Raw genomic sequence first — 19,369 nt, forward strand, 5'->3', positions numbered from 1 at the left:
AAAAATCATCAGGGATTGGCATTAAAAACATTTTTTCATCTATTTTGTCTTTTTTTGTCACTTGGCGACACTTTTTTGAATCATGGTTAAGCTTATACAATTAATAAAGAAATAAAAAAATGGTTTGTTATCAAACGATAATAAAAATAAGAAATAAAAAAAACTCAATAAATCACGAAGAATACAATTTTTCGAGTTCATCGAGGTATTTGGCGTGAAATTCCTCAATCATGTCTCCGAAATCCTCGTAGCCGCACAAATCGACGATATCTTCCTTCGACACCCATTTGAGGTCTTCGTGTTCCTCGGAGAGCGTTACGGCTTTCGTGACGTCGCGCAACTCGGCGAGCCAATAAACCACAGACTTGTCCTTGTTCTTGACCCGGTAATCGAGTGTCTTCGTGATATTCGGAAAAATGATCAAATCTTGTTCCGTGAAGCCCGACTCTTCGTGCGTTTCACGCAGCGCCGTCGCCATATCGTCTTCGCCCGGATCCACGTGACCTTCAACGAACATGTTCAGGTTTTTTTGTTTTGCGTCATGCGGCGCAAATTTAATTAAAATCACGAGGCCAATTACCTTTTGGCGGTGTCCAATGGTGATCGCCATAGCTCGCTTTTAGCATCAAATACTCGATGTGGTCGTTGAGTTTTCGCAGAATGACGAAACCCGCAGCTCGCTTTGCAGCCATTTGTGTCTTTGTTGTGAAGGAACTGTCGTGAAATGAGGAACAAAACCAATAAAATTAAATAAATATGCAACAAAATTAACTCGAGTCGTCGAGTCGAAACAACAGAGCCGTTTAACGTGTTTCGATAAAAAGGGGCACGAAAGGGGAAATTGGGCCCTTTAAAATTATCAGATGATTAAATTCTTATCAGAAATTGAAAAAAAAAATAATTTTTGAGTATCTCAGTGTTGTTAACTGAAGGTCAATGACTTTTAAATTTTTTTTTTTTTAATTTTTTTTAAAGTCATTTCAATAAAAATTTTTGAATTTATTTTGAAAATTATTTTTTTTAATAAAAAATTAAAAAAATAAATATTTTGGAATTTTTATATTAATGTTTTTAAAAATTATTTAATTTTTGAAAAAATTGAAATTTTTGAATTTAATTTAATTTTACAAAATTTATGTGACTTGAACTCAAACTTAAAAAAAACTTAAATTTTCAAAATATATTTTTAAGGATTAATAAACTTAAGTCAAAAAGATTGAAATAAATTAAAAGTCAAATATTTTTTTAGTTTTTCAATCGAATTTCGAGAACAAAGTTTTTTTTTAGAATTTTTTTTAATTTTGTGAATTTTTATGTCAATTAATTCGACTTAAGTTAAACTTTAGCAACTTATACTTAAACTTAAGTCTTAAGTCAAATAATTTTGATTTTTGACTTAAAAAATAAAAATTTAAAATAAAGCTGAAAATATTCACCAAAGTTACATATCAAAAACGAAAGATTGGAAAATGATGAAAGACCTTCAAAAAGATGAAAGACTTTCAAAAATTTGAAAGTTTAATTTTTTCAAAAAAAAAAATTAAATTGATATTCGGTTTGTAATTTTTAAATAAGATGCTCCATTAATTAGAAATTTAAAAAAAAATTAGAGCTCAAAAAAATTTGCATTGAAATTTTGCGCATTTATAAAATTGTATTTTTAACAAATTTTTAAAAATAATTTATTAATTCTTGAAAAATATAATTTCAAAAATTTTAATTTTCTCTCCGAATATCAAAATTTAGCAATCAAAAGCTAAAGTTAATGATCAAGATCTAAAAAACTCCAAAAAAATATTTTCAACAAATTTTTTCAAAAATTTTGCCCCATATTGTTAAACTTCTCTTCACGGCACTGTTTTACTGTCAAAAATATTAGGCTTGCCATTCATTTAAATTTTTTGAGACATTAAATTTTTTACATTTTAGAATTATTTTTTAAAAAATTTTCTTTTGATTTCTTAAATTTTTCTTCAAAAATTCTTAAAAACTTAAAAATTAATAATTTTTTTCTTATCATTTCATGAGGAGTACTAAAATTTAATTTTTTGCCATCACGCCAATTCAAGTTTTGAGACGAATGAAAGTGTCGAAATAAACAAGCAGACAGTCTGAATCGATTTTTTGCAAAGGAAAAATTATTTATCCCCCAATCGTGCGAAAATCGGAAAATTCAAGTGCCCAGAACGCGTGCATTCAATGAAAGTGACCGACGGAAGTGCACAGCAGATCGCGACAAATGTGTAAAAGTCTCTTAAACGGTGGCAAAGACGAGTAAAAGAAAAAATTTACGCTCACTCAAGAGTTTTTAGCAGCACCGAGAGAAAAATAATCAAGAAAAAAAAATTTTTTTTTTCACGAGCAAATTAACTTAAGGAAATCTCGAGGGTGAGTTTTGCCGTGAAAGTGAAGTGCTTTGGTCATCAAATTTCGTGACGTTGCGGTTGTTGTCGCGAGTAAATAACGCGAGGAATGCCATCCCGATGACAAAATTATTTATTTTTAGTTTTTTTTTTTAATTGTAAATTACTTGAGCTCCTCGATAATTCGTCGAATTATTCAATGAATCAATCGTCGTAGCAAAATCCCCGTGTCGAAATGTGCAATTTCTCACGTAAACGACGAAAATGATTAATTTTCGAAGGAAATTTGAAATTTTCTTATAAGATTTTGCCGAGAGAGAGCGAAAGACGCTGTCACTCAATTTCGCAGCGCGAGACAGGCAGACAAGATTTTTGCATTTTTGCACTTTTGATCGTGCACAGCCGGAATTAGTGTGAAAAAAAGTGTAAACAGAAAGTTGTGTAATAAATAATAAATAAACAACGCGCACACGGGCACACACACACACGCGAACACGACGAAAAACAGGTGAGACACATTCTTGGGGGAATTTCGTCTTCAATCATCGCGCGATTCAATGTCATATTCCGAATATTTCTCGCCCGAATTGCTCTCATCTGCGCCTCCGCCCGTTGTTCGTACATAAATGTACAATTTTCTCATCATCACGTGATGTTGTTTTTTTAATGTTTCAAGTTTTTTTATAATTTTTTTTTGTTCGAATAATTTTTTTTTATTTCAATTGCTGAACATCGCAACAAAAAATGGGGTTGAATAATTGAATATTTTTTTAATTTTTTTTTTTTATCAGAAAAACTAAATAATCTCCCACATGGAAGAAATTTCATAGAGTTGCCAAGAGGAAATACAACGACGAGCGTTTCACGTAAATTTTTAACTCCACATGAGCCAATTCGCTACGCCGAACGAATCTTATCTGTGCGACTTTGATTGACTTTGTATCTGTTGTTGTTGTTGTTGTTTGTGTATCGCAAGATAGATAGCGAGAATTAATTTCGGTCGATGCTTCATTGCTTCATTGATTGATATGCAGACAGTGTGTCACTTGCGTTAATTTTATGGTTCATCTAGATTAATTTTTTTCTTTCGTGAGCCATCTGTGATTCGAAGCGAGGAGAAGCAACGAAAAAAAAAATCATATGATATTCCGAGATAAAAATTTTATGAAAGCTACTGCCTTACTTCGTCACAAATTTTTGTTACAAGAGTGTCTCTAAAAGATAGTTTAAACAAATTTCTTCATTTGAGACATTTAACACATTTTTTATCATCATAAATGTTCGAACAAACAAAAAAAAGTACGAAATCGCACAATGAATATAATTATTAAATATTGTTCTAATATGAAGGAGGCAAATTTTTTTGTTTTTATTTGAAAAGGGTGAACAAAAATTTATTTTTAATTTTTCGAATTTTTTTTTATTAAATTAATTTATCTAATTTTTGTAATTTTGAGTGAAAAAATTAAAACTTTTATTTTTTTTTTTAAATTTTTAATTAATTTTTTTTTAAATTGCTAAAAATTTAATTTTTTTAATTCGAAATATTTGTTAAAAAAAACATTAATTTTTGATAATGACATAAAATGTTAGAAAGTAAAAAATAAAAAAATAATAATAATATTTAAGAAGTTAAATATTTAATCAAAAAAATTCATTTGAAATTTGAAAATCGCTTTTCGCTTATTCAAGTTTTAAATTACATTTATTTTATTTTTTAATTTAATTAATTAAATAAATTTTAATTTATGCAAAATTAAGAGTTTTATTGAAAAAAAAAATCACGTTTTTTTTAAAATTATTTTGCATTTTAAAAAATAAAAATAATTTATTAGTAATTATTATTAAATAATTAATTAAAAATAATTTTTCAGAGAATAATGTGAAAATTTCTATGAATAAAAAAATAAATTTGTGAAAAAAGTAAAAAAAAATTATTAATAAATTCGTAAAGAATAAAAAAAATAAATAAATAAAAATTAATTTTATAAAGTGAAAAATAAAAAAAGTACGAAAAATTAATATTTAAAAAGTAATATTTACGAAAAACGAAATTAAACAAGTGAAGCAAAAAAAACTAACTTAAAAATTAAAAAAAAATAATTTTTAATTAAAATTGTGAAAATTATAAATTTTTTAAGTTTTAAAGTGAAAATTGCATAAAAATGTAATTTATGAAATTTTTATTAAATAATTATTTTATTTTGATTTTTTTAAAAATATTTTCTAATTTTTTTTTTTAAAAAGTTAAAAAATTAAAATTTTAAAAAGTGAAAACAAAAATAAAAATAAATACAAAAATTTGTTAAAAATTTAAATTTTTTAAAAAGCCAACTTGAGAAACTTCAATAATGGTAAAAAAAATTTATTCAAAATACAAGAAAAAATAATTTCTTTATGAAAAAAATACTAATTAGAGTAAATTTCTTAATAACCCCTTTTTACAAAAGCCATTCTTCAAAGGAAATTTTCTGCCTCATTTAGGTCTATATCTTATTTATAGACCAAACTTTGTGTAATTTTATAACATTTTATAGCAGAGAAGTTATGTAGTATACGAAATGTACTCATTAATGAGACTTTCATATCAAAAGTTTACTTTTCTTATCTTTTATTCTCAATTGGCTTTGACTACTGGCAAGACTATCAAACCGCTCTTTTTACACAACAAACGTGTGCACAATCGATCCGGCTTTATTTTTTTTTCGTGAACACATTAAAAGTGTTTGTGCAAAAAAAAAAAATCATAAATAAATTGTTTACTCTTTGTTGTCTACTTTTATCTTTGATATGAATAATATTTTTTTTTTGTAGATATAATAAAAACAAAAATTATTTTGTTGTTTTGCCCGCGCGCAACATGATTCTATTTATAAACTCGCTGCACGCGTGTTTGCTACTATTTTGATAAAATTTCGCATTCCAGAGCAGCTCGGAGTAAAAAACCCGACGTCTCCATTAATGATGACCAAAAATAAAAAAAATAATATTTTTAGAGTGCTTTTGACGATTGAAATAATTTCTAATAAATGTTTATCTTGCAGATGCCGCAAAATCGATTAGCTTAATTGCTTTCCTCAAAACGCAAAAATTAATATTTCCGCCAAGAAAAGATACAGAAAATCGATCGCGATGTAAATTACTCATCTCACTCGTAATTTTTAAACGTTAAGGAACTCAAAAAAAAACTGCCGGTTCGAAAAAAATCGAATTTGTTGAACAAAAAAAAAATTGAAACTTGATCTAGTCATCTTAAAAAAAAAACAAAAAAAAAGTAGTTGACAAGGTTCCCTTGCAATCCATCAAAATACACAAAAATCAGCAACCATTAAGCCGCGGTGCGTTACTCTTGCGGTACAGTCGAAAGTATTACAGTCAGAAGCGACATCGGAGAAAAATGCCCATCAACAATGGCGGGAATGGCGAAATGTTGAGTGCGATCGAGGAGATGTCCGACATCTACGATGCCTTTGCGCCGCACGTTGATACATCGAAGATAGCGTCGTTGGGTGCCGAAGCGCTTGGCGCAGCAACAAATGCCTCGGCAATTACGTCGCCATCGAAGAAAATCCATCTGAAGACGTTTCTCGAGGTGCAACAGACGCTGCAGCAGGGCAAGAAACGCGACGTTAAAATTATCATTCGCGAAAATAATTGGCCGATAAATTCCTCGATACGATCTCAGTTGTGGCCGATTTTGTGTGCGCAGCATCAGGTTGGCAAAAGTATGCTCGATGGGTTTTATTGGGATATGGTTAATCAGGTAAGAACTTTTTTTGCTACAAAATTCGCTTTGGAAATCTAAAAATATTGAAAAAAAAAATTAAATTATTCAATTATTAAAAAAAATAATAATAAATTATTATGAATTAAATAATAATATTAAATTAATTAAATTTTTTAAAAATTATTCTAGATGAAAAAATAATTCAAATTAAACTTTAAAAAATAAATAAATATTTTTTTAATACAAATTGTAAATAAATTAAATTAAAATTATTTTTCAATATAAAATTATTTTTTAAAAATTAAGAATTATTTTTTTTTATTAAAAAATTATTAATATGAATTAAATAGATTTTTAAAATAAAACAATATATGTATTTTAAAATTAAAAAATAATTCAAATATGATTTTTAATTTTTATTTAAATAGAATTTTTACTTTTTTTATAATTTTTAATTTTAATATTTTTTTAAAAAATAATTTAATTTTTAAATTATTTAATTTAATTAATTTTTTTAGAATTAATAAATTAATTTTATAAAATAAAAAAAAATATTTTAAAATTTAAAAAGAAAAAATAAATTAAAAAATTTTTAAAATATATTTTTTAAATCAAATTAAAATTTCTTTTTAATTTTAATAATCTTTTTAAAGGTACATAATTTAAATTATTTTACATTTTTTTAATTATTAATTTTTTTTTTAAATTAAAAAAAATATTAAATTTTTTAATTGATTCTTATAAATAAAAAAATATTTAAATTCAAAATTTAATTAAAATTAATTTATAATTATTTTTAAAAATATTTAAAAATAAAAATTTTCATAATTAATTAATTAAAAACTTTTTTCATTTTCAGGTCTTCGGTACCACAGAACTTCCAGAAAAGCCAATAATGTTGCCGCCATTTGTCGATTCGACGCATTGTCTCCCGTATTTCCTCAACAAGAAAGGACGCGCGGTGGCTGATCGCGTTGTTAGTGTACTCGGCTATGCATGTCCCGACATCACGTACAGTCCATCGCTGTATCCCATAACGGCGATTTTATTGCATTACATGTCAGGTGAGTGGATTTTCTCGTGCTTTATTGCCATTGACAGCTACTTTGTACGTGAGCAAACGAGAGATAATGAAAGATGATAAATTTATTCGATTGAACTCGTTTAGTGGATTTATTGAACGCTAATGGAGCAATGAACCTCGACAAAATCGATTTTTTGCACGATTTGAACTGATTTTATGAGTTCAAAGAACTTATTGTGACATTTATGAGTAAAATAATTTTTTTTATCAAAATTTTAAATTTTCTTTTAAAAAATATAAAGAAAAATCTAAAAATAAATTGTTGAGATAAAAAAAATAAAACTTCTAATTTCGAAAATTTATCAAAAAAAATAATTTTTTTTTTTTAAATTTTAATTAAAATAAAAATTATTGTAAGAAAAATTCGAAAATATTTAAAACAAAAATTTTTTAAGAAATTCTAATTTTTATTTCATTTCTTTGAAGAGTTAAAAAATAATAATTTTTTTCATATGAAAAAGAGTTTAAAATTGTTTAAAATGAAAAAAAATAATTTAATAGAAAGAAAATTTTCTCACATTTTTTTTAATAATATTTTTTTCTATGACAGCAAAAAAATTGAATAAAATTCATTATCTTCTTTATTTCCCCACAGAGGAAGAGTGTTATCATTGTCTAGCCAGTTTAGTAGCAGCTAAAGAAAAAGTATTCATCACACAGACAAAATTACTGTTTGAAGTAACATGGAAGACTGTTATGCAAATATCAAAGAAACATGCAGTGAGTTTTTCTCATTTTTCCCTCAAAAACTTTCAACAAAAATTTCCCATTTTTTCACAGAAACCCGCCATAATGTATTTGTCCCGACTGTGTACGGGCCAGAAATTCGAGCGTCTCTTTACCGATTGGATGTGGTGGATTTTGAGTAGTTTACCGTTTCCCCATCTAGTCAGAGTCATGGATTGCTTCCTGCACGAAGGCATCAAAGTGTTTTATCGTGTAGCGCTCGCGATTCTCATTCTCTTCAACAAGCATTCGTCTGCGGCGACAAATAGCACGGCGGAATGGAGCACGGACTCTGTGAAAAATGACATTGACAATGCCATACCGAAATTCTGCAAAAATATCCCAGTTACGCCGACGAAGCTGCTGCGAACCGCTTTTAGCATACGAAATTTAAGGTAAGATTTTTTTTATTTTGAAAATTTTATTTTTAACGAATTTATTTTTTTTTATCAGAAAATTTTAAATTTTTATTAAAAATTATTAAATAATTATTACTTTAATAAAAAACATAAAATATCAAAAAAAAATTTAAATTTAAAAAAAAAAAAATTTTTAGTTAAAAATTGAAAAAATAAAATTAATTTTAATGAATAAAATTTTTAGGATTAAATTTTTTTAAAAATGATGAAAAAAATTAAATTTATAAAAAATAAATAAAAAAAATTAAATAATTAAATATTTAATTTAAATAATTTAAATAAAATTAAATTAATTAATTATTAAAAAAAATAATTTTAAAAAATATAAAATTTTAGTTAAAATTAATTATAAGATTTTTTAAGAAAAATGAAAAAATATAATTAAAAATTTAAAAAAAAAATTAAATAAAAAAATATGTTAAATTTTAATTAGATAATTATTTATATAATTATTTAATTTTATATAAAAAATTAATTTAACTAAAAATTTAATTTTTTTTTTAAATTTTAATTGTCAAAAATTTTTTAATTAATTTTTTTTTTAAATATTTTTTTCCAGTTCATCATATATTTCACGAGTGTTCATTAAGACTGAAATGTTATTGAAAAGTAAATCAGTTCTCGGGGGTCCCAAGCAATTAGTTCGATCGCGTTCTAGTGATAATTTGCCCACAAGTCAATCCCAACTTAACATACAAATGATGTCGCACACATTAACGATAAGAGAGGTAAGTCTCTTCCAAAAAAATTTTTTTTAAATTTTTCTTCAATTTCGTCGAATTTTCTGGTTACGGATCTGCGCAAAACTTCTTATAGAGCAGTGTGTCACTAACGAACGAAATTTCTTATTTTTTTCACATATTTTTTTTATTCTCGTGGGACTCTCACATTCTACAGAAAATACCGTCCGACACGTGCAGACAAATGGTAATGATGGGAAAAAACAAAAAAAAATAGATTTTCGTTTATTTTTTGAGTGTCTATTAAATAAACTCCCGTTCACGTCATTCAAGTCATCAAATAAATAATAAATAAAAATAATCAATTAACCCGTGACTGACACTTGTGACCTTTTGAACTAAAAAAAAAAATAAAATGTTATCATAGAAAAAATATCATCTTACCCCGCTTTTCCTTATAAAAAATATAAAAACTTAATTAACCGATATTTGTGTCGTTCGCCTCTTAAGTATTTTTCTCTTCTTGCCTTCCCTTGAGTGTCACCTTCCATCTATCCATGAAAAAAAAAATAATAAGGAAAAACATAGCATGCACTTTACTTTGAAAATTTAATAAGAAAACTAACATAAATTATTCTCATTGTCATAAAATTTTGTTTTTTTTTTCTTTTTTTCCTGCTGCCTTTTAAAAAATTAACATAAATGGAAAATTTTTTGCTTTAAACCAACTTTTAACAATAATTTGAATGAAAAACTAACATTAGGGTGCACATTCACCCGATGCACGTGTATTATCAATGGGTGTTTATCCAATTCAAAGTCTTAAAAGCAATATTCTTGATCATGATGATGTAAGTTTAAACGAAAAATGTTGAAAATTATTGAAAGTTTTTCTCCAAAAGTAGCATGATTTTAGATAGAAATCACTTTTTAGTTGATTTTTCTTTTGATTTTCAAGTTCATAATAATTTTGACAGATGACAAGTGTCAAAAGTTAAAGAAAATTTAATTTTTTTGTATAGTTTTGGGTTTTAATGAGACAAAATTTTCATCAAATCTTCTTAAAAATGTTTAAATTTTGATATTTTATCGAAAAATTCTGAGATATGTTAAATTTTTAAATGTCAAAAAAATGACAGCTGTCAAAATTTTTCTTAAAATATAAATTTTTGAAGTCATAAATAGCAAAAATATCATGTAAGTTTATTTTAAATTTCGAAAAATTATATTTTAGCTGAAAATTTGACAGATGTCATAATTTTGACAGTTAAAAAATATTTGACAGCTGTCAAAAATTTCAAAAAAATGTCAGTTTTTATAACACAAAAGTTTTTTGAAAAAAAAAATTTAAATTAAATTAAAAAAAAAATAATTTTACTTAAAAAGGTGACATTTGTCAAATTTTCAAACGTCAAACTATGACAAATGTCAAAAATTTTTTGAAAAATTATACTTTGAAATTTTTTCTTATCAAATGAGTTATGTATTTCAATTTATTTTAAATTTAAAAATGTAAAAAAAAAATTCTAAAAATTGTGATACTTGTTAAAAATTTTTATGAACTTTCCTTAAAAAAAATTATTTATTTTATTTCAAGAAAAATTTTTATTTTTATAGAAAACCCATAGATTTGCAACTTTTGATGGATATTTTCATCACTCATTATCATCATTTTCTTATTTTTTCGGATAAACCTCTTAACTTTAGCATGAATTTTGTGTCTTTTTAATTTTTTTTAACGTAAAAATGTGTTTTTTTTTTGTTGTGTCGTTTGGTTTTCAATAATTTCTTTTAATTTTTAAGAATTTTTTAATAATTTTTTTATTTTTTAATAACAACAGCTCTTCACACTTTGGTCTTGGCTACCCGTGCGGATAACGATGTATCAGCCAGTCCTGTTATACACAACGGAGGAGCATGGATGTTCCTTAACGACGTTCTATGTACGCGTAGAACAACACGAACCAACGTTACTTATGATTAAAACGTGCAATAATGAAGTGAGTTTTGTGATTTTGATCAAGGTTTTTATGGAAATTCAAGGTTTTTGTTTAATTTATTTTTTTAAAGTTGATGAAAAAATATTAAAAAAATTAAATTCTTAAAAAATTTTGAAATTTTCTTTAAAAAAATTTTTTTTTTTCACCAAAATTCTTAATAAATTTTTTTTAATTGAAGGTATTTGGAGCATACTGTTCCTCACGATGGTACGAACGCAACTTAAAAGACGATCGCGGGCAACGTCAAGCTTATTTTGGTACCGGCGAGACTTTCCTCTTCTCCCTTTACCCCGAACGAGCGAAATATCCTTGGGTAGGCATCGAAGGCGATCAAAATTTGGGCCACGGATCCGAATTATTCATGGCAGCAGATTCCAAAATGATCACAGTTGGCGGAGGGTAAGCCTTAATTTTTAAAATTTTTTGAAAAAAAATAAATTTTTACGTAAAATTTTAAATTTTAGTGAGGGACAAGCAATTTGGATGGATGAAAATATCCGCTTTGGCAAGACAGACAGTTGCAAGACATTTAACAATCCCCCGTTGTGTGCATCCGGCGACTTTGAAATACGCGTGTTGGAGGTTTATGGATTCATTGGTGCGTAAATTGCTAAAAAAAATTGAGCGTAAGCACGAAAGAGAGCCAAAATATAATCAAAGGAACAAAAACATTTACTTCGTTATTATTATTTTTTTTTTGTTTTTACAAACATTAATTAGGATTAAAATTATTAATTAATTTAAAGATGTAACATAATCAAAGCTTAAACGAACAAAAAATGAATTATTATAATTTTGAAAGGAAAAAATAATTTTATTTAGTATTTCATTGAACAAACACACAAAAAGTAACATCGACGTTGTGCTTTAAAAAAATATGTAAAAAAATGTGCAAAAAAATTAGAAAAAAAAAATCTTCGTAAAATTTATTTTTTTTTTTAATACGATGATTTTTACTGTTATACCAAAGTCGTCTTCTTAAAAAAAATACTTTCTTAAAAAAAATTTGAAAAAAAAATGAACGATACGTAAATTACGAGATTAATTAAAATTCGTTCCAATTAATTAAATTTTGACTAAAATTAAGCCGTTACAGTATTTATTTATAGAAAAATTCACTTTAATTTTTTTTTTGTAAATATTTGTTAATTTTGTTATTTTTTTCCTTCTTACAACGAAACTTTATTAATTATTTTTTTTTTTCGGCACAGTACATGCAAGCACGTTAAGTGCAAATTTTTTCGTACAGTTATTTTTCGATCTAGTCTCTTTTTTTTAGAATATTTAGCACATATTTAGAGATTAAAAAAAAAAAAAAAAAAAACAAGGCTCGTTCATTGTCTATAAATTAATTAAAATTGGTAAAAAAAAATATTTAAGTGCTTAAAAACAATCATCGTTGCTTTTGCACGCAAAATTAAAAAAAAATAAAAAATGAGAATTTTCGTGTAGAAATCCTGTCCTCGGTTTCTTCCTCTCTCTCTAAAATATTCTACGCAATAAAAAATTCGACGAATCAATCAACCAATGATAATAATTGTTCAAAAAAATATATATTTAATAAAAAAAAACACTTTTACTGTAGTGTAGTCTGTTAACTGTATCCGCCTGAAAAGCACACATTATGAGTAGTAATTTGTAGTTCGTAGTTCCATTTTGATGTGAAAATTTATAATTAATTAAAAATCATCCATATCTTTGATGAACAATAAATTTTCGACCAAACTTTTACATTATGATAAAAAATTTAATAGCAATCACCTGCAAAAAATCAATCAAATTTGTTGTCATTCATGTGTTGCAATAAATTATATTAATTAAATTAAATTATATATCCTGACATTTCATATACAAGAAAAAAAATTATAATTAAAAAACTAAAAAAAAAATATTTAGATTGATGTTGAAACATGTTAAATTGCTGTAGTTGTCCCGCTGCCCGTATTAATGTTCCTTGTTCGAAATTCTCATCTTCTCTTTTCCAAATAAAAAAATATTAAATTTAATTAATTTTAAAAAATTCTGTACTGTGTAAAAAAATTATTTACTACTAAAAAAAATTGTTAAAAAATTATTTGAGAGATTTTCATTAAAAAAAAGTTATAAATTGTGATTTGTTAAACTTAAATATTAAATAAAAAAAATAAACGTTGCTTTGTTCAACTGATTATTATGTTAGATATGTTAATAAATGATAGTTTTTAATACGCAGATAAAAATAAATAATTAAAAAATATTGTACGTATTTGTTAGCATTGTATAGGTGATGATTATTACTATTAAAAAAAATAATGTTTAAAAAAGTTGGATTATTATTAATTATTATTATTATTGCAAAGATGAAAAAAAAAACAATTATTTATGAAAGGAAATATGGAAAAAAATTATTATATGAAAGGAAAGTGATGATGATAAATTAAAAACAAGTTGAAAATGAAAGTTTGAATTTTTTTAATTAATTAATTGATTAATTGATAAAAGTATGCTGATGGTAAGTTTATTAAAATTATTTTTTTTTTAAATTATTTTTTAATTTTTTTTTTTATAATTTTTTTTTATAATTTTTTTTTAATTATTTACTTCAATTTATTTTAATTTGTTTATGATATTTTTTTGTATTATTTTTATATTAATTTTTTGAATAAAAAAAATAATTTTTTAATTAATATTTTTTTTTTAATTTTTTAATATTAATTTAATTTATTTTTTAGACCTTAAGTTTTATTTATTTTTTTGATTTTAAAAAAAATTAATGTATTAAAAATATTTTTTTAATTAAAGTGTTTAATAATTAATTAATTTAAAAATTTAAATAAAAAAATATATTTTATTTTATTTATTTATTTTGAATTAAAAAAAATTTTTTTTTTTTATTTAAATATTTTTTGTAAATTAAAAAAAATATATTAAAATTATTAAACAAATTTGTTTAACATAATTTTAATATTCATTATATTACTTATTTTAGTAATCATTTATATTTTTCAAAAATAATTTAATTTAATCTAATAAAATAAAAAATATTAATAAATATTTACCTTTTCTACCAATAAATAACATATACATGTATGATAAAAAAAATATATTTTTTAAATTGTTTTAAATATATATATTTTTCAAAACCACTCTCTTAAAAATATTTTTTTTTAATTCACACATATGACTTTTAAATATATTTTTTTTCATATTTATATCAAAAATATATTTTAATCTAACAACTATATATTTTAATTACGATAAACATCTACATCATACAATAACTTTGGTTTATTCTTTTGTTCGTTTTAATTATTTTTTGTATTTTTCTACAACATTATTTTTTTTTTATTTTTCAGCTTCTAGCTAACCACGTTTAGTAAAAAATGAATTTTTGGTCCATTTAATTTTGTGTTTAAAACTTTTTATAATTTTCTTACGTATTCTAATGAAAGATTTATATTTTTGTTAATTGACTTTTTCCCATACTCCGTAAATATTTCTTGTTAATTAACGTTCCTAAAATAATAAAAAAAAATATTAAAATTTTTTAACTTTTAAAAAAAAATTAAAATTAATTTTTTTTTAAATTTTTTTTAAAGAAATTTACCTGAGTTTTCAATAGTGTTTGATTTTGTCGACTTGCATCTCGAGCCAAACTGCCGCTGGCTCCTCGCGAGTATTGTACAGGTTTGCTCTGGATCGTTTTTGGCAGACAAACGAAATATTTTTTGCAAGTGCTTCTAAACAAAACCGACTAAAAAATAAAAATTTAATTAAATTTCTTTCAGAAAATTGCAAAGAAAGTACCTTAAATGCTTCTCTGAACTTGCGACTCATGATGTTGTAGAGAAAGGGATTGATGCACGTCGACAAATAGTAAAGAACTCCCGAAATATAAGTCATGACAATGTACAACTTCAACATGATCGGATGACTTGCTGTGTGATTTTTATTCGTGCCATAAATATAGATTAGTCGCTGTGCATGAAACGGTGCCCAACAAAGGAAGAAGGCGACAACGACACACACTGCGGAAAGATAAAAAGTCGTAAAAATCGAAAAAAAGACATAAAATTACGTCGTACCGAGCATCTTAATAACGCGTCGGGAGGATTGCGTGGTGTTGTGGTACCGTTTCTCCATGGAGCTATTTTCGCGCTTCATTGTCGAGGCCCGCAGTTTCAATCCAATTAAAATGTACAAAACGGTAATTAGCGTCATGGGTGCAAAAAAGAACAAAAATGTCGACAGCTCGAAGGAATGCTGAATGATGACCTTGACGACGACACATTGCTCCATGTTGGGCCGAATTTTCACGACGCCAAATTGCAACGCCTGCGGCACAGCATAGAAAATCGACAGACACCAAATGAAAATTATCAGCTTGACGCAACGTGAGAGACGCGAAAATGAATGCGACAGAAATGGATGACAAATTGCCATGTATCGTTCGATGGTGAAAACTACGAAAAAAAAAGACATTAATTTTCATTAACTCGCGAAAAACAGGTGCAACTCACCCAGTATCGTCAAAACTGTCGCATTGGCACTCGCTTCGGCCGCAACGCCGCGCAAAATGCAAAAAGTCTCGCCAAAAACGTACGGATATTTGTACCAAATGAAGAAAATTTCCACGGGCACGCTGCTCACGAGCAACACAAAATCCGAAATCGCCAGGCTGAACAAGTAGTAATTCGTGGCGGTATGCATGGATTTGTTGCGCGATATGACGATGCAAGTCGTGATGTTGCCAATTACGCCTGTCACAAATATCAAGAAGTAGATGATGGTTATGGGGATAACGACACCCAACGAATCGCGAACGGGATGCAAGTCATCGTTGTTTTCGTTGCCCTCCAAAAGTTGCTGCGTTTCATTGCTGCTCGGATAATCTCTCGTTAAATTCTCCTCGATACCGAGCAACGTCATGTTTTTTTGTTGGTTTTGAACAAACACAAATCTGGAAATAAATTTAAAGGGTATTAGGAAAAGGTGATTTTACGAAGTTTCTGACAATTTATTTGAAAAGTTTCGAGATTTTATGAGAAATTTTAAATTAGATGCAGAAAGTTAAGAGCTTGGGTTAGCAATTACTGAAAATGACTTTTAAAATATTGAAATGTCAAATATGCAAAAAGAAAATTAATTTAAAAAAAATATTTGAATAAAAATAAAAAATCTTTAAAAAATATAAAATGCATATTTCAAAAAAAATATTTCGAATGTTCATAAATTTTTAATAATTTTTAAAATTTTTTTAAATAAATTTGAGCAAAAATAAAAATTAGTTGAAATTATAAAAAAAAATAATATCCATGAATATTACAAAAAATAATATTATTTTTGAAATTGTTCGATTTTTCTTATTTTTAAATTTTAAATAATTTAAAAAATTTTTTTAAAATAATTTTTATTAAATTTTATATATCATAATCATTAATTTAAACATTATGATAATTAATTACGAAGTTAGACAAAATTTTTAGCATATAAAAAAATAATTTTATAAATAAAATTTAATAATAATTTAAATTTATAAACAAGACTAAATAAAATAATAAATAAAATCAAATTTATTTTTAATAATAAATATTAAATACCTATTTAATAATTAAAAATAAATTTTTTTAATCAAAATAAAATTTTAATTATTTTTAAATTTAATTTAAAAAAATGTAAAATTTAAGCAATAAGTTAGAAAAAATAATTAAATATAAAAAATAATAAAAAAAATAATTTTTAATAAAATTTTAAAATTAAAAATAAATAAATTTAATAATTACATTTTTAAATTAAATTAGAATTTTTAAAATAAATTTTCGAAAGAATTTAATTTAAAGAAATTTATAGTTGTAAAAAAAATGCCTTGTTAAATATTTAATATATAATAGAAAATTGTTATCATAAATACATTCACGTTCAAATGAAAGCATATCTTATGCGTGAAAATTATGAGCTGATTTTAAACAAAAACCGCAGTTGAGTGTAATCATTCAAGGATTTCTTTAAGAATTTGTCTTGTATTACAAAAATCAAATTTCTTCTGTGGAAACGCAAAAGTTAATTAGTTTCATCTAAATTGCTGTCTGTAATCAGAATTCGTTTTCTTTATCACACATTTTGTTTTAGTTTGGTTTTCTTTAGATGTCTTTCAATGTAATTTAGTCATTGTGACACAATTTTCATTTAATACAATTCAAATAAATTTTCCTTTTCATGAAAACTAGTTGAATTCATTTCTTTCCATTCAATTAAAATAGGTCGAGGCTTCTTAAAGTCTTTTATTCCATCTTCGTGAAGGATTATTTTCTGCTGAAAAAAAAAACTTAAAAATATTTTCCGAAAGTTTAAAATTTTTTTAAAAGACTTAAATTAAATTATACTTTAAAATAATAAAATATAATTTAATATTGAAACATTTAAAAAAATAATAATTAGTTATTAAATAATTATTATTAATTAATTTAATTAAAAATTATTATTAATTAATAAAATAAGATAAAAAATAAATAAATTTATAAAAAATTATAAATTAATTAATTAATTTAAATTAAAAATTTTAATTTTCTAAATAAGTTACAGTAAAAAAAATCATTTAATTATTTAAAAAATTTTAAAGTTAAGTTAAAAATTAAAATTATCAAAAATAAAACATTTTTCTTCATTGTTTCGTCCTACATGTTATCTCGAAGAAAGTGAATGTCTCAACATAATGACATAAAAATACTTATTTTTACGACTATTGTAACTTTAACTCTTAATGCATAACGTGACTTTGTAACATATCTCGCCTTAAATTTAATTACATTGAAATCCAATTCAGGTCAAAGTCTTTTTACATTTGCAAAAGTTTATTAACTCCCAACTCCTACACGTTAAAAATAATTTTCTTGAGCGGCATTTCCGTACCGGGCGCCGTGTATTATTGACAATAATGCCGCTGATTAGTGAGGTAATAATCAGCTACCAGCAGCAGCAGCACGCGAAAGCATCCTCAACAGCAGTAAACAAAATTACCATCAATTAAAATTCATCAAAATAGCTTCATTGTCCGTATAAATTGAACAACTACCAGATTACCTTGAGACGTATTGAGCCAGTTGTGCACTGCAATAATTACATATTGATACGCGGATCGAAGACTGTTATTTATTGTAATAAAAAGCTCTTTGAAAAAAACACCGAGAATGCGGATATTTTTTTTTTCGTCAAAGTTAAAATTAAAAAATATCATAATCTGATAAGAAAAACATTTTCTTACGAGAAAAAGCTCTTCGCAACACACATTTTTGCAATATATTATTACATATATTATAATAAATTTATTATACATGCATTTAAAATGTATTACTTTCAAGCATCCAACATTATACATATAAATGGCTTTTTTTGCAATGCAAGCGATAAAATAAAAAAATAACATAATTACCACATTAAACGACCATTGTGTCCTTAAAAATACTGCAACACGTACTTTTTCTTAAAAAAAAAATTTTTTTTTCACGAAAAACTTTTAAATGTCAATTTTTTTCAGTAACGGGAGTTTCTACCTCCAGAGGATGACAAGCGGAATAAATATCTCATTATATGTATTTATTATGCCATTTATCTTTCCCTTATCCAAGTCACTCAAGAAGATTAAATTTGTATCACTTTTTTATGCATTCTACGATTTTTGTTGTTATTTTATTTATTTTAAATTTAATTATTTTTTATTATTTAAAATTTATTATTAAAAACAAAAATTAATTCATATTATTTTATGACTAATTTTTTTATAATTTAATATTTTCCGGTAATAATATTTTTTTTATTATTTTTTTAGTGTTCGCGGTTTGAGATCCTGCTCAGTACTGAAACTTGAGTCAGGATAAAAAGCGCAACGACGACTTTTCTTCGTGTATGTCAGTAAGTCGTTAGCATTGAACGGAGTTGCTATATGTAGGTACAACTATATTAATGATAATAACTATGAACGAGTCGTTGTGAATTTTCTTTATACAATTTAATAGCAACATTTGAATATATAAAGCAACAGCTGTTTTTTGAGATTTTTTACTGAAATATGGAGTTGTTTGTTCGTGTTATCGGTAATTAAAAGAGATTTTAACATTGATAAGAATGGAGAATGGACTTTTTACAGTAGATAAATGATAATTTTTTTGAATAATGAATTGATATTTATATAATAAAAAATTATAATAAATTTAAATATAATTAATTGTTTTTTTTATTAATTTTTAATTAAATATAAAATTTTTTAATATATATTTTTTTAATTTTATTAAATTAAATTTTAATATTTTATTTTCTATTGAAAAAATTTTTTACAAAATCGTTTAAAATTTTTTTTATTTTAAAATATTTTTAAAAAAATAAACAAATTATTAA

The 19,369-nt window shown here is 24.7% G+C and overlaps 3 protein-coding genes across 3 annotated transcripts; 1 reads left to right on the forward strand and 2 right to left on the reverse strand.

Moving 5' to 3' along the window:
- Positions 1-20: 20 nt before the first annotated feature.
- On the reverse strand, positions 21-714 carry LOC134830808 (bis(5'-nucleosyl)-tetraphosphatase [asymmetrical]). Its single transcript, XM_063844391.1, has 2 exons — positions 581-714; positions 21-504 (listed from the first exon to the last, which is right to left on the reverse strand). Exons 1-2 carry the CDS (start codon positions 690-692, stop codon positions 173-175), a joined length of 444 nt encoding a protein of 147 aa, XP_063700461.1. The 5' UTR covers positions 693-714; the 3' UTR covers positions 21-172.
- Positions 715-2,125: 1,411 nt separating this feature from the next.
- LOC134832855 (GTPase-activating protein skywalker) lies at positions 2,126-11,826 on the forward strand. The gene is made up of 9 exons (XM_063847052.1): positions 2,126-2,388; positions 5,408-6,126; positions 6,950-7,154; positions 7,770-7,894; positions 7,955-8,295; positions 8,879-9,047; positions 10,841-10,999; positions 11,178-11,398; positions 11,464-11,826. The coding sequence occupies exons 2-9, from the start codon at positions 5,761-5,763 to the stop codon at positions 11,603-11,605; spliced, it is 1,728 nt and encodes a 575-aa protein (XP_063703122.1). The 5' UTR covers positions 2,126-2,388; positions 5,408-5,760; the 3' UTR covers positions 11,606-11,826.
- Positions 11,827-14,371: 2,545 nt separating this feature from the next.
- LOC134831773 (pyrokinin-1 receptor-like) lies at positions 14,372-18,652 on the reverse strand. The gene is made up of 6 exons (XM_063845588.1): positions 18,408-18,652; positions 15,499-15,938; positions 15,064-15,441; positions 14,786-15,006; positions 14,586-14,732; positions 14,372-14,494 (listed from the first exon to the last, which is right to left on the reverse strand). Exons 2-6 carry the CDS (start codon positions 15,905-15,907, stop codon positions 14,486-14,488), a joined length of 1,164 nt encoding a protein of 387 aa, XP_063701658.1. The 5' UTR covers positions 15,908-15,938; positions 18,408-18,652; the 3' UTR covers positions 14,372-14,485.
- Between the last annotated feature and the right edge of the window lie 717 nt (positions 18,653-19,369).

The sequence above is a fragment of the Culicoides brevitarsis genome, chromosome 2 (genome assembly GCF_036172545.1).
Source record: "Culicoides brevitarsis isolate CSIRO-B50_1 chromosome 2, AGI_CSIRO_Cbre_v1, whole genome shotgun sequence".
Taxonomy (NCBI): Eukaryota; Metazoa; Arthropoda; class Insecta; order Diptera; family Ceratopogonidae; genus Culicoides; species Culicoides brevitarsis.

Bases quoted from the DNA above. Each gene is read 5' to 3' on its own strand.
- LOC134830808 (XM_063844391.1), bottom strand. From the start codon at position 692: ATGGCTGCAAAGCGAGCTGCGGGTTTCGTCATTCTGCGAAAACTCAAC. The intron at 505-580 runs GTAATTGGCCTC...TGTTCGTTGAAG, and splicing joins CCATTGGACACCGCCAAAAG to GTCACGTGGATCCGGGCGAA.
- LOC134832855 (XM_063847052.1), top strand. From the start codon at position 5,761: ATGCCCATCAACAATGGCGGGAATGGCGAAATGTTGAGTGCGATCGAG. The intron at 9,048-10,840 runs GTAAGTCTCTTC...TAATAACAACAG, and splicing joins ACACATTAACGATAAGAGAG to CTCTTCACACTTTGGTCTTG. The intron at 11,399-11,463 runs GTAAGCCTTAAT...TTTAAATTTTAG, and splicing joins ATGATCACAGTTGGCGGAGG to TGAGGGACAAGCAATTTGGA.
- LOC134831773 (XM_063845588.1), bottom strand. From the start codon at position 15,907: ATGACGTTGCTCGGTATCGAGGAGAATTTAACGAGAGATTATCCGAGC. The intron at 15,007-15,063 runs GTACGACGTAAT...ATCTTTCCGCAG, and splicing joins ACGCGTTATTAAGATGCTCG to TGTGTGTCGTTGTCGCCTTC. The intron at 14,733-14,785 runs GTACTTTCTTTG...TTTATTTTTTAG, and splicing joins AGTTCAGAGAAGCATTTAAG to TCGGTTTTGTTTAGAAGCAC.